The sequence below is a fragment of the Natrix helvetica genome, assembly GCF_964273705.1.
Source record: "Natrix helvetica genome assembly, chromosome: 1".
In the NCBI taxonomy this organism is placed as follows: domain Eukaryota; kingdom Metazoa; phylum Chordata; class Lepidosauria; order Squamata; family Natricidae; genus Natrix; species Natrix helvetica.
This window is the reverse complement of record NC_138548.1, coordinates 248,071,476-248,085,412: the sequence shown is the minus strand read 5'-3', so window position 1 is coordinate 248,085,412 and position 13,937 is coordinate 248,071,476. Positions and strand designations below refer to the sequence as shown.

At 40.2% G+C, this 13,937-nt stretch overlaps 1 protein-coding gene across 7 annotated transcripts in view; it reads left to right on the top strand.

The window, feature by feature from the left end:
* Positions 1-13,937, top strand: part of UNC13D (unc-13 homolog D) — a 62,156-nt gene that overhangs the window by 41,324 nt on the left and 6,895 nt on the right. For all 7 annotated transcript variants that reach the window (XM_081935767.1, XM_081935768.1, XM_081935771.1 and 4 more), the window contains 8 exons: positions 2,141-2,203; positions 2,847-2,926; positions 5,178-5,283; positions 5,384-5,455; positions 7,380-7,463; positions 9,872-9,992; positions 12,555-12,678; positions 12,940-13,145. In XM_081935767.1, the coding sequence (XP_081791893.1) occupies positions 2,141-2,203; positions 2,847-2,926; positions 5,178-5,283; positions 5,384-5,455; positions 7,380-7,463; positions 9,872-9,992; positions 12,555-12,678; positions 12,940-13,145 (856 nt within the window). The remainder of the gene's footprint in view (positions 1-2,140; positions 2,204-2,846; positions 2,927-5,177; positions 5,284-5,383; positions 5,456-7,379; positions 7,464-9,871; positions 9,993-12,554; positions 12,679-12,939; positions 13,146-13,937) is intronic.

Genomic DNA, 13,937 nt, shown 5'->3' with positions numbered 1-13,937 from the left:
ACCCCAGGCTTTTGGGCCCACGAGACAGTTCGCCGCCAGCCAATCGGAGGAAGAGGGCAAAACGCAAAGGGTTTTCCAGCAAGGGAGGGGAATGCAAAGGGTTTTCTAGTTCGGACCTGAAGCAACTGGGTGGAGAAACAAACCCCGGAGAGGAAACTCTTCACGAAACACTTTCTCCCTCTCCCCCTCTCTCTTTCTCCCTCCCCTTCCTCTGATTGGCTGGTGGCAAACTGTCTCCTGGTCCCAAAAGCCTGGGGTGAACAGTATTTCGCCAAATGGGCTGTGACGAAGGGCCTGGGGCGGAAGAGGCTGGGGCCCATTGGCCAGCACAAAGAGCTAAGGGTGTATCAGCGGAGGACAAACGGTGGAGGTTAATGGATAGGGGTGGTGAACAAGGGGTGGCGAAGGGTACGAGGCGAACAGTCCCAATCTGCTTCAGAGACCAAACTCACGGAGTTCTTATCCCTCTGAGAAGTGTGGGTCAGGGATATTGGAATGACAGACCGTGGGGAAAACATCCGTGTGAGCAAAACCAAAGGCACTTGTAAAAAAGAAAACAGCAGGATTGCTTTATTTCGGCGGGAGGGGGGAGGGTTATCTGGACAGAGCTGGTCATTGTTAGCCTTCTCTGCATGCTAAAGGTTGAAGAAGCCAATCAGCCAATGATGCCTTTTCCTACCTTCTCCCATTCCATCCTTTACCCCTTACAGATCATTAGGCTTTACACCAGAGGGAGTCCTTGACTTATAACCATTTGTTTAGTGATCTTTTGAAGTTACAAGGGTGCTGAAAAAATTTATGACCATTAATTTATGACCGTTTATCACACTTACGACCGTTGCAGCATCCCCAGGATAAAACATAATCAAAATAAACATATTTATGACCGTTGCAGTGTCCCAGAGCCACGGGATCCCCATTTTTAACTTTCCCAGCTGTCTTCAGACAAGCAAAGTCAATTGGGGGGGGGGGGGGAGCCAGATTCGCCAAATGACTGCACGATTTACTTAACAGCTGCAATGATTTGCTTAACAACTGGCAAAAACAGTCACAAAATGGGGCAAAACTCACTTAGCAACCACCTTACTTAGCACAGAAACTTTGGGCTCAGTTGCTATTGTAATCCAAGGATGATCAGTACCAGAATGCTTTAAACAAGTTGCTAAATTCACCAGGCTGTTGTACATGAAACTCAATTCTATAGAAGGAATTATGTCTGCAATGGTATATATGGTGTGTGACAATGGCATTGGATAGAACAGAGAGAAAACTCATATCTTCTATCTTAAACGTTCCAGGAGTTTAAATGCATGGACAGTAAAATAGGATAGGGCAGGGCAGGGCGGGGCGGGCAGGACAGGACCTTGGAGGTCCTCTAGTTCATCCCCCTGCTCAAGCAGGAGACCCTATATCTTAGATCGGGTAATGAAAAGGCACACTCAGGCTAAAGGCAACAACAGCTCTTTATTGTAACAGAACAAGTATGTACAATCCAGCGAAGGTTGAGTCTGACAGCAGCCCTTTTATAGGGAGCTGTCAAATGCTTCGACCAATGAGATTAAACCTCTGTTCCCGCCGGAACAGAGGACCTTGGTGGAAACCACCATAACTGAAGCTAGTATCTAACACTATACCATTTCAGACAACTGGCTGTCCAGTCTCTTCTTAAAAATCTCCAGTGATGAGTACCTACGATTTCTGCAGGCAAAGCTGTTCCACTGGTTAATTGTCCTCACTGTTAGGAAGTTTCTCCTTAATCCCAGGTTGCTTCTCTCTTTGATTAAATTCCATCCATTGTTTCTTGTCCTGCCTTCCTGTGCTTTGAATAATAATTCGACCCCCTCTTCTTTTGTGGCAGCCCCTCAAGTACTGGAATACTGGTATCATGTCACTCCTAATTCTTCTTATCTTTAGACTAGCCAAACCCAAAACCTGCAGCCGTTCTTCATGTGGTTTATTCTCCAGGCCAGTGTGAAATATAAATGGCCCAGCTATAGATTGTTCCCACAAAAATCTCTAAGATGCAGTATGAAATGCCTGAAATGATGTAGATATGAATGGCTCAGCACTTTTAATATTTATACAGTGTTATGTTTCTCCTTAATGGCATTAAAAGCACGTGTGGTTCTTTATTTGGCAGATGGATGCTAGAATTGCCCAACACATCCAGGAACTGTCTGTTTGCAGTAATAACCCAGAGGATGTGAGTATTTAATTGCTCGCTAAATATTGTATATATCATTTTTTCCCCCTTAGTTTGTTCCTTTGGAACCTATTTTGGGGTGATTCACAAAAAGGCCATAACAATAACCAATCTGCTACTCAAAACTGTATGTACCTCTCTGTTCTTTCATCTCTCCATAAAATATTATTATTGTTAAGACATCCCATATTTTCCCTCTTTTATCTTCCTGGCTTTGAATCAGGCTAGATATGGGGGAGAATCTGGTAATGCACTGATAGGAATCCACACTTGGGAAAACCCATATTCCACATGAGTTTGTGAAAAGGAGTTAAATAGTTAGTGTTCTACACTACAACAATTTGAACATGGATTAAAAATATTTGTTTGCGGTTTCCATAGAATTCTATAGATTTTTACAATGGAATAATTGCACAATAAATATCTCAATCTGAAAGCATCCAGAAAGAATTTGGATCAGTAATCAGCATATAATCAACTTAAAATGTCATGCTGGCCATGTTGTATTCACCTGCAGCGAGCCTTTTGTATTTCTTGTGTGGTGTTCCTTGAACGTTTCATAGGTAATAATTTAGTTTAATAACTGATAAGTGTTATTTCCTGTCACTTAATTTTTTGTGGATCTTTTTTCTGCCTCTTCTAGTGCATCACGCCTTTAATGAAATTCTTGGAGTATGAGCTTCAGTATCTAAATATCAACCTTGTCCAGGAGAATTTTAACAGGTAAAATCAGGATAAGGAGGTGACATAAAGAGGGAAATGGCTTTTGCAGAGATGTCTTGCCATGCTATGAATTAGGGATCATAGTTGGCACTACCTAGGGCCATGATGGCAAACCTATAGCAATGTGTGCTAGAAGTGGCACACAGAGTCATCTCTCTGGGCACACGGGCCATTGTCTGTTGCTCTTCCAGGTTCCAGTGCGCCAGCTAGCTGGTTTCACATGTGTGGGAGTGCTGGAAACCAGAAAAGCAGCTGTACAGTGCGCATGTGTGCACCAGGAAAATGACCTTCCGGTTTCACACACACACATGCGCACCAGCCAGCTGATCTTCGCATGTGAATGCGCACCAGAAACCAGAAGAGCAGGTGCATGCAGCTGCTCTTCTGGTTTCCAGTATATATGTGCACGCTCCCATTTTGGCACGAAAAGGTTCACCAACACTGACCCAGGACATCTACAGAAGGAAGAGTAAGGCTCTTGTCTCTCTTAAGCCACAATTGGTGTAACTTGCCTACCATTCAAAATTAGCAAATGCTAATAGCAATTGAGGTCATCCAACATATGAAAGAACCAGTTTGTGGAAATCAAGGTAAAATCAGAGGAATAGCCTAGGATTTTGCCCAAGATGAAAGAATGCAAGGGGGGGGGGGAACCAGAATTCTGTGTTTGGTTTGTAAATTGATTGGTAGTTCATTAGGAAATCGTTGGTAGGATCCAAAAACCATCCTAGATGAAGAAGGCATTAATTCTGTCTACATAGGATGCTACATAGGCCGTTCTGACACGTTCTCTTCTTTATATATGCATCCTTGTCTCTGGGGTTTTTTAGGATGTGATGGGCATGAGAAACAAAATTAGGCAAAAATATGACCTTGAGTTGAGACCAGCTCTTAGTAATTTCCTTGGCAACAATGCCAATGTCTTTGGATGTATATGTTTCTTTTCCTTTTCTTTCTGTGGTTGCTTCTCCTAGTTTACAGCGTCAGTCAACCAGAATTGTTGGGAGTTGGGCATTCTTTAAATTCAATAAAGTCTATAAATAAAATAGTGCTTTTCAATTCTTCTGGGTAAATTTTCAGTGTCATCTAAAGCCATGGTATGTCCTGATGGTGTCTTATTAAAAGGAACAACTACTAACCATGTCTAGCCCTATTTGGCTTTCTGAAAAGAGCAAAAGTTGGCTAGGTGCTAGCATTGGCTGTGAATGGAATAGAGGAAAATAGAGGCATAAATATCATTAATAGTTAAAACAGAGTAGTGGCATCTTATTTGTTCTTTGAATATTATTGACCCTATTCTGTGGTCTGTTGTTATTTTTCCTCTGAGTTTAGAATAATTGATGCTCTTTCATGGCCCACTAAACATCTGCATGTTTTATTTTTAATATCAGCCTTTTGGTTGTCCTATGTTGTCTTCCTATGGAATTTTTCTTAAACCTCTAGGACAGGGGTGTCCAAACTTGGGAACTTTAAGACTTGTGGACTTCAACTCCCAGAATTCCCCAGCCAACCATGCTGGCTGGGGAATTCTGGGAGTTGAAGTCCACAAGTCTTAAAGTTCCCAAGTTTGGACACCCCTGCTCCAGGAATTAGAAACTTGCTAAACTGGATTGGTTTGCTGCCTTGTCTTCCTTTGTATATATTTGCCCCCAACTAATCCTTTTTGAGATGGTGTGTGTGTCTTAGAATATAGGACCTATATTATAGGTGGATTAATGGATGTGAATTAGGAAGGAGGGATATATTTTAATTACTATATTTTTTAATGCAAACCTTTGATACCACATGTTTGAAACAATGCATACTGTAATTTAGCTATCTTTCTAAAGTTATTATTCTCTAAATTTTGCAGTGCAATTTAATTATGAAAAAGTTATGCAGAAATGAGAACACTGGTTGCAAAATCTGCATTCATTACCGGTAGATAAAATTGCAAACAAAAATCATACATTTGGAGAAATACAGCCTCCCAAAATTATACATTTCTCAACACCAAATGAAGAAAATAGCTCAAATAGAGCAGGAGTGGGATAAATGGAACTTAAAAATGCAATGAAGATAAAACAACATAGACAGATTTCTAAATATTAAAAATGGAGAAAAAATAAATTTATAATCCCCTTATCCTTAATTTGAGCAGTTTCAGTTCAACCCCAGGGTCAAATGTGCTAGGCTTTGCTGAGTCCTAGTAAAAACACCTTGTCTAGCAATCTGTTGTACATCTCTACTTTTTTCGGTTCTTCCCAAACAGTCTTCTGGAGCTTCTGTGGAATCACACCTTGGCCTTGCTAAAAAACGCTACAAAACAACAAGTTGGAAAATTGGACTACTTTGCGAAGTTTCAGTTTACTCTCCAGGTATTTAGGGATGTAAAGTGAAACCAAGAAGGAAGGGCATGACTTATGCCGTGATCTAATGTCCTACTGCTTTCTCTCTTTCTCTCCATCTCTCCCATAGAGCTTGGAACTTTGCTTTCACGGAGAAGGCTGTGGACTATCCAAAGATGCCCTTCGCACACCAGATTTTATAGTAAGCTACTGCAACCTTTGCTACCTTTATGACAAGCCTGTACAACTTGTAAAGGGGAAGGAGCCACACATGGATAAATTAAAAATCCTTGTGGCCCCCGGAGTAATAGCTGGCATGCCAATCAGCTGTTTGGTGGCTAGTGAAACCGGGGCAACCTTGGAACTGGCAGAAGTGATGAGACTTGTAGGTATTCTGCTGTGTGCCTTTTAAGCCAGCAACAGTGATGACAATGAATTTATTACTTTTTAAAAAATGCCAGTGAGCCATTTGGGGCTGCTTGGCCAGCCATATGCTATGCTGGCCCGCTTGACAGAAAAACCTCTGAGCAACAGGTACTCTAATAGTGCCCAAATGTTGGCTTTATATATCTAAATACATTTTTTTAAAAATAGCACTTAACCTACCTTTTCTATCCATTCCTGCATCAACCTTCCTTTGCATACAAAACCCCTGGCATGAACTTCCCATGTGTTCCCAGCTACCTCACATAACATTAGTGCATAAGGGCCAGAAATACCATGAGCATCTAGCATCTATTAGCTAGACACAAACAGGTTTTTTTTTTTTTAAAAAAAAGCAGATTCTGGCTTATACAAAAGTTTCCCATTTGTGCTGTGGCATCATGTGTGCTACCCCGTCAGGATTTCCATCCTGTTCAAACAATGGATCGCATTCACACGTGAAGTGGGAGGAAAGCTTTTGTGCATTTTGAAGATGCCACTTCATTTTAAATAGTGTTAAGGCAGAGGTAATCTTCTGTGAATGGAGCAGGGAGGTCATGTGTACGGTAGCTGTACAAACGTAACTGTTGATTGAAATTATCAGAATCATTGGGCAAAAGAGTTTACCTCGCACTGATGTTAAACATAAACGTGCTGATAAAATGGATAAAATAGGGGTTCCCAAAAGCTCATTGACCTTTTCAAGAAGTTTCAAATTGTTCACCAACCCCCTCCCCCCAAATTTATTATATGACAATAATTTAATAAACACTACTTTAACTAATAGAGTGTCTGTCTGGTGTAGTAGTTAAGACATCAAGCTAGTGTTCTAACCCAGGCTTCCTTGGAAAGCAAGAAGCAAAGTCTTGAACCCGATAAAACCTCTTTTATTTAGATGACTGTGAATTCCTTTCATTCATAGTCAGCAAGGCTTTAGCAAACAGTATTTCAGAGGAATGTTTATCCCCCCCCCCCGCACCTTATCTCATTTAGAGAGCTGCCATATAGCTAGTTTCCAAACAGAACGCAAAGCAAAACTTGGCACAGATTCTCTTATAATCACAAACAGAACTTTCTAGACCGAATGAACGAATTGTTGCCTGCAAAATCCCACTCCCCATTCGTTCACTCTTTTGTTTCCTCTGCGAGGGGCCAATCACCTCCAAGGTGTGGCTTTACTCTTAAGTCGACCCTGCTTTCTTGTTGTTCTTGTATTCTGGCAGCTCTGCACATGCACACCCTGGGAACAGGCTTCAGCTGTTCTTCTGCCTCACTGCTGTCTAACACCCCCTGTGCCTCTGATGAAGAGCCCTTGTCTGAGCTTTCCTCAATCCCCAGGACTAGTCCATGTTCCTTCCCAACATCCTCACTGTCCGACTGTTGTGGTGGGCCACAACAGCTAGAGACTGGGAGACTGTACATTCTAATCCCCTGCCTTAAGCATGATGTAAACTAGGTGACCTTGGGTCAGTCATTCTTTCTCAGCCCTAGGAAGGCGGCAATGCAAATCACTAAAAGCACTAAGCATTCAGCTGAAACTTTCTGTATGGCCTCACATTGGACAAACAAGATCAGTGTCAAAAGTGGCTTGTGTAGCAACACCTCCTGCCTGGGAAAGCTTCCGTCTTTATTTCTCTTGGTTACTCATATATTACTTATTTTATTCATAGTCTAGTATTTCTGCTGATACTCATTTCTCATAGGCTCTGGAGAAAGAGTTGGATCTTTGCTCTTCCACCAGCAGAAAACTTATTGAAAAGTATTTCAGTGCTCGAATCCAGCAACAGGTGAGGCTGATCCTAGCTCCTGTTTAATAACATGATAATTGCAATAGTAATAACACTTAGATTTACAGTACCCTCTAAGCTGTTTACAGAGTCAGTGTCAACTTCTAAAGCGTTGCCATGACTATTATCAGGCTGGCATGGAGGGGGGAAATTCCATGCATGCCTTCAGCCGGAGTCGGATGACGCAGGACAGAAGGGAGGGGATATAGGGGTAAAGTTCAAACGCAATTAAGCAAAAGCAGTTTTGGCTCCACAGGAGTTCACGCCAGAATGTATATTGTCCCTAAGAATTTGGTTCTCATTTTACTGACCTCGGAAGGATGGGAGTCAAACTTGAGTTGGTCAGGATCAAACTCCTGGTATGTGGACAGAGTTAGTCTGCAAACTGCATTCTAACCACTGTGCCATTAAAGCTTTTTACTTGTTCCTTCCTTTTGCTCATCTTATTGAGTGCAGTTGTTGAAACAGCCATGACTATTGACTTACAGCACGGTAAACAATCTTTTGATAAATGGGGCAGCACTTACCATATTTTTTCGAAGTATAAGACAAACCTTTTTCCCTCAAAAAAAAAAAAAAAAGGCCGAAAATCTTGAGTGTATTTTAAACACTGAATACAGCATTTGTTGCCTCCCGAAACCCCGCTCCTTCAGCAAAATGGCCATACATTGCCTTTAGGAGGTTGCCAGAGTACTCCTGGGGTCTGGGGAGGGTAGAAATGAGAAGAAAACGGGCTGTTTTTTGCTCAATTTTGCCTCCCCAGCCCCCAGGAGCACTCTACAAGCCTCCTAAAGGCTATGCACGCCCTTTTTTTGTAAAAAAAAAAAAAACGGGCCCATTTTTGTGAAAAACGGGCCGTTTTTGGGAGGTCTGCAGAGTGCAAAAACTTTTTTTTTAATTTGCCTCTTTAAAATCTTGGTGCATCTTATACTCCGGTGCATCTTATACTCCGAAAAGTACGGTACTTCTTTTAGAAAGCGGAAGGACCGCAAGGGGTTATCTTAATGATAGACAGTGGAATAGGAGTTGTTGTTTTCTCTGGATTTGACAAGGTAGGCTGAAAGTAGTTTTTTTTTAACATGTTGATAATTCTTATAGAGTTTACACAATGGTTGTTATTGATGTCTTACCTTTAACTGGTGGGAAGCCATACCTCCAATTTTCAGAATTGTGTATAGCAGGCTCATACACAAGCACACACAAAGGTTAAGCTAACTACAATTGATGTTGGAACTTCAGGCTATCTACCACTGATTAATAGCTTCAAATTTGAAGTGTTAGAATTGGCCAGAATCATCAAGGGGCAGAGTTGCTATTTGAGATTTCCATGATATAATTTTTTTTCCTTTCAGTAGAATTGTATTGTTTCCTATTCAAACTTAGTATAGTGAAACATTACAATCAGATAAAAAATTCTCCTATTAGTACTGGTGGAAACAATTTGAGCATTTTGCTCCCATCCTATTTCACAATGAAGCAAATATTAACACTGAAGAAAGCCACTAACATACATTTCCCCACCCTTGTTACTTTAAAAAAAAGTTTATGGGTAAAAATTAAGTAACATATAAAGTGGTGATTGTTACGGTAGAAAATATCTTATAAAGAAGATATGTTTAACAAGACTGTGTCAACAAAATGGAAATTTGTTTGCAATTTAAAAGTTGTTATTGGGCAGTTTATGCTAACAAGTATATTAAGAGAAGATGCATACATTTTCAATATATAAATAACTGCATTTTTTCTACAATTAGTTGCATAGATCAGAAGAAACTATTAACAAACAGTATTTACGATCTGAGATAAAGCAGTGGTTTAGGCTTATAGTGTGATCACTATATTTAAAAATCACAAGATATAAAGTGCTGTTTGATTTTTGAAAAGACCTACATCATCAATGACAAATGTTAAATATTTTTGTAGGCAATATGGTAAATTTTTATTGCTGTTCAGGATGGAATTAAAATCTGCCCACCACAATTGATAATGGTCTCAAAGAAAAACTTATAAACAAATGGTTACATAGAAAAAGGAAAGTCCTTATTTGAGCAAAATGATGTTTGGGCAATGTATGGCCTTCCAGATACCAGATTCCGTCATCATAGTCCCTGCTGTCTATAAATAATGGATATTGGAATTTAACCCTTTGATAATCAGCTAGCCAGGGAGGGATTAAGCCATCCAATGATTGATCATGTGAATATGGGAAAGTATGCAGTTTAATTATTTTGTCCCTTATTAAGCAGCAGGTAATATGAGTTGTAAAACTGTACAGTGCAATGGTATGAGACTTTCTGATTTGGGATAGATTGCTTATCTTCTGGCTTCCTTAATACTTTGGCTTTTTTTTATGTTTGACAGCACGTCACCATTTTCTCTGACATTTTTTCTGGTTGTTCTTCTCTTAGGAAGAGGCCACTCCTGAAAAATATGGTGCTGTGACTATCAAAGCTTTTTACCGTCACTCAGAACAAAAACTGTACGTTGAAGTACTCAATGCTGTTAATCTCCTTCCCATGGACTCGAATGGTAAGAGAACTTTTGGGTTGAATTCCTGAATAATTTGGGATATTCGTATTGTTAGCCTCATAAGCATGGGGCACGGAAATGATCCTTGCTTGCACTGTTGAGTTTAGAGATACCCTTAACTAACATATTGCAGTTTAGTTTTAAGTGTAGTCACCAATCAGCATTTATGGACAGAGTTGATTCAAATGGAACTGATTTCACTAGCCACAGGGTCAAGAATACAAAGACAGCAAAACTAGCATTTAATGGTCTAGGACCATGTTGGCAAACCTATGGCAAATGTGCCACAGGTGCCACGCGGAGCCATTTCGGAGGGCACGTGAGACATTGCCCTGTCAGTTCCAACACCAGCTGATTTTCGGCTGCTTTTCGCCCTCAGGCTTCAGGGAAACCTCCTGAAGCCCCCAGAGGGAGAAAAACGGCCCAACAGGCAACCCAGAAGTCCATTCCCAAATTTCTGGTTTGGGTGTTGGGCTGTTTTTCACCCTTCTCAGGCTCCTAGAAAACCTCTGGAGCCTGGGGAGGGTGAAAAATGGACCATGGGGGTGGGGCAATAAATGATGGGGGTGGGCATGCGAACGAGCATAATAGCGAGCATGTGCGTGCTTTTGGTACCGGAGGCGAAAAAGGTTCACCATCACTAGGTCTAGGATCAGTTTAATTTTTGCAGAGAATACCTCCATTCAATCTAGACCATGTATTTTATGAATGAACTATTGCAGCCTTCTGTACTGTTGTTTTGTTATATAGAAATAATAAAAAATTGGTTATTACAAGGGTGTGTGTGTGTGTGGTGGAGGTTGGTATTTTATTGCTAGGTCTTTTGTGAGTGTTAGGTTGCACTGCATATTGCTCTGTGCAGACACATCCTGTAGATTTTCTCCTCTGCTGCAGCATTCTTGCCAGCAAGGAGCTGGATTTTTTTAGCCATTGTTGAAGTGCAAATGTCTTTTTTTTAACTTCACCCATAAAATCAGTATTGGAGAAAATCAAGGAAAATTAGAACAGTGAAAGTTCAATACAGGTGGTCCTCAACTTACAACAGTTCATTTAGTGACCATTCAAAATTACTGAAAAAAGTGATTTATTACCATTTTTCACACTTATGACCGCTGCAGCATCCCCATGGCCACATGATTTACATTCAGATGATTGATAACTGGTTCATATTTATGACGGTTGCAGTGTCCTGGGATCCCGTGATCCCTTTTGTGATCCCATGACGAGCAGTGTTAACCGGGAAGCCAGATTCACTTAACAACCATGCTACTAATTTAACAATTGCAGTGATTCACTTAACAAATGTGGCAAGAAAAGTGGTAAAATGGGGCAAAACTCACTTAACAAGTGTTTCGCTTAGCCACTAAAAATCAAAGGCAGTCCTACCTCTTGAGCCACCTCCAACATTCTGTTCATTACTGTAATTTGGCTAAAATGAAAGAAAACTTGGGAATGACCATAGAAATGGATAGGTTTGGATATATCCAGAGCAGATGTGTGCCCAGTGGTAGCCACACAAATGGATGATGTAATGCATCCCCCCATTCTGGTTTCTATTCTAATTCGTAATTTTGTTTGTTTAGAGCACATGAAGAATTTTATATCTTCTAAAAGGCAATTAATCTGAACAAAGATCTTCTGTTCTGTAACAAACATTTTTAATTAAAATGTGTGTGTGTGCGTGTGCGCGCGTGCCAATTCCAAGGATGTCATTGCACACTGTTAGGGAAAGATGCCAAGTTACCATGTTGTTGCATTCTTAAAAGGAGAAGAGAAGAGAATAGATTGACTGCATTTCTTTCAGCTCTCCAGAAGAGGAGGGTGTTAACTGAGTGCTCTGCAAATAATACATTTCTAGCTTTGCTTTCTTTTGAAAAAGCTGCCATGAATCACTTTGTGCTCCAGGACTTTGGATTTTTTTTAAAAAAAGAAAAGAACATCGAATGAAGGAAAAATAGTTTGAAAATACAAAGTTGAATTTAAGAATTATTACCATTTAGCAGTACAGCACGTACATACATACAACTTTCCCCAACTCCATATCATCCAGATATCTTGGCAAGGCAGTGAGCATAATTTCTCCCTGGCATAGTAGAAGATAGGAAACTGCAGTTCCCAACATTTGGGGAACATCAGGTTGTGAAGGGCTGGAATATATGTAACACTTAGGACTGCCATTGTTAGTTAACAGGAATGAGAAAGAATTTTCTCTGACCTTTGATTTAGATGTCAGAGGACTATTGCATATCAACCGACAAGGCGCTAGTCAAGAGTGACCAATAGAATGACTCAAAAAACAGTGGCTTCATCTACTCCATATCATATTGGAAAGGACTGGAGAAGAAAGTGATACTTGATCTCAGTTTATAAGCATTCCAATAAAAATGAACAAGATAAGAACTTTGCCTCTGTCCTAACCTTGTGTATTACAAGAGGTTGACTACTACGTGGATGTGCCTTACTTTGGAGGCTTTTTTGAGAAACAAATGTCCGTGATAGAAAAGTAGGTTTTGCATTATGGTTCCGTTACTTCTTCTACACCTTCCCCTCCCCCCAATATAGGCCTAAGTGATCCCTTCATCCAACTCACACTGGAGCCACGTCATGAGTTCCCTGAGATTGCAACACGGACTACTGAGTGCATAAAGAACAATCTCCATCCTCTGTTTGATGAAGCCTTTGAATTGTATGTATGAAGAGCCTCTCCTTTTTCCTGTCCAAGATTACACAGTTATCATACTTAGAGCATAAGTTTCATATGTTCCTCATCTTCCTTTGGTTGACATGTTGTAGGTACCACAGCTGTACTCTAAGAAAACTGCCTATGAGGTTGAGCTCTGTTCCCCATTGGGGGTGGAGGGGGTGGTAATGTATTAAGTTGTCCTATTTCTATTTGAAGACCTGAGGTATCATGACTTCACCACTGCTGTATTGGTTCTCCTTACAGTTTGGTTCCTCCAGAAAAATGTCAGCAAGACGGAGCATGTCTGCTGCTCACAGTGTTTGACTATGACACCGTGGGAGCAAATGACCTGGAAGGAGAAGCTTTCCTCCCACTCTGCGGGGTCTTGGGGCTGAATGAGCCTGAAGAGTCAATCAACCCATCCAGAGTACCACAGATCCGTTTATCTTTAACTCATCCTGGAATTGTTGGTAACCACCTCTTTCATCCTTCATGCTATCCTCTGGAATGAAAACATTCTGGTTAGGAATTCATCTCAAACAGGATCAAAGAACAATTTTGTTTGTTCTGTTTGCACAAAACAGGCTATTAATAGGTCAGAATATTCATTATGTTATTTAAGTTTTGCTACAGAAGGGAGAAGAGGCCGTGAATTAAAATTGAAGTGTTTATATTTATAGCATGCTAAATTGAGGAATTAATCCATTACTCATTCTAATTTAGCTGGTGGCTCTTCTACTTTTGTCAGGCAGCGGTATAGATTTACATGAAATATCTTTTGTTTTGAAACTTCCATAAGAAAATATTTGGGTAAAGTAAATGCCCTTCTAGAATTGTATATAGGCGGCTACATTTTAAACACTATAAAAATGTAGAGGAATAGCAACTGGAAATGTACACATTACCAAAAAATAAGAAATATCCGATGAATTTCCTGCCCACAAATATCTTACCGCTTCTTCCAAGTAATTGTGAAGGTGAAGAAAAAACTGCCTGTAATATTTTAATACAATTCCAGAATTGTTTTAATACTACCATAAATATTGAAATACTAAATGTGAATGAAAGCTTCAATCATCAGTATGTATGTGTGTGTGTGTGTTTTGACATAGCATCAAGAGCCACACACATTTTGTACACTATGAATAATCTGTTGCAATAATAAGATGAAACCTTAGAAAAGATTGGCCTATAATGTCATTAACGAAGGCAGAGTTAAGAAAATTATATTGGCTTGTTTTTAATCTGTTTTACTGAAAATA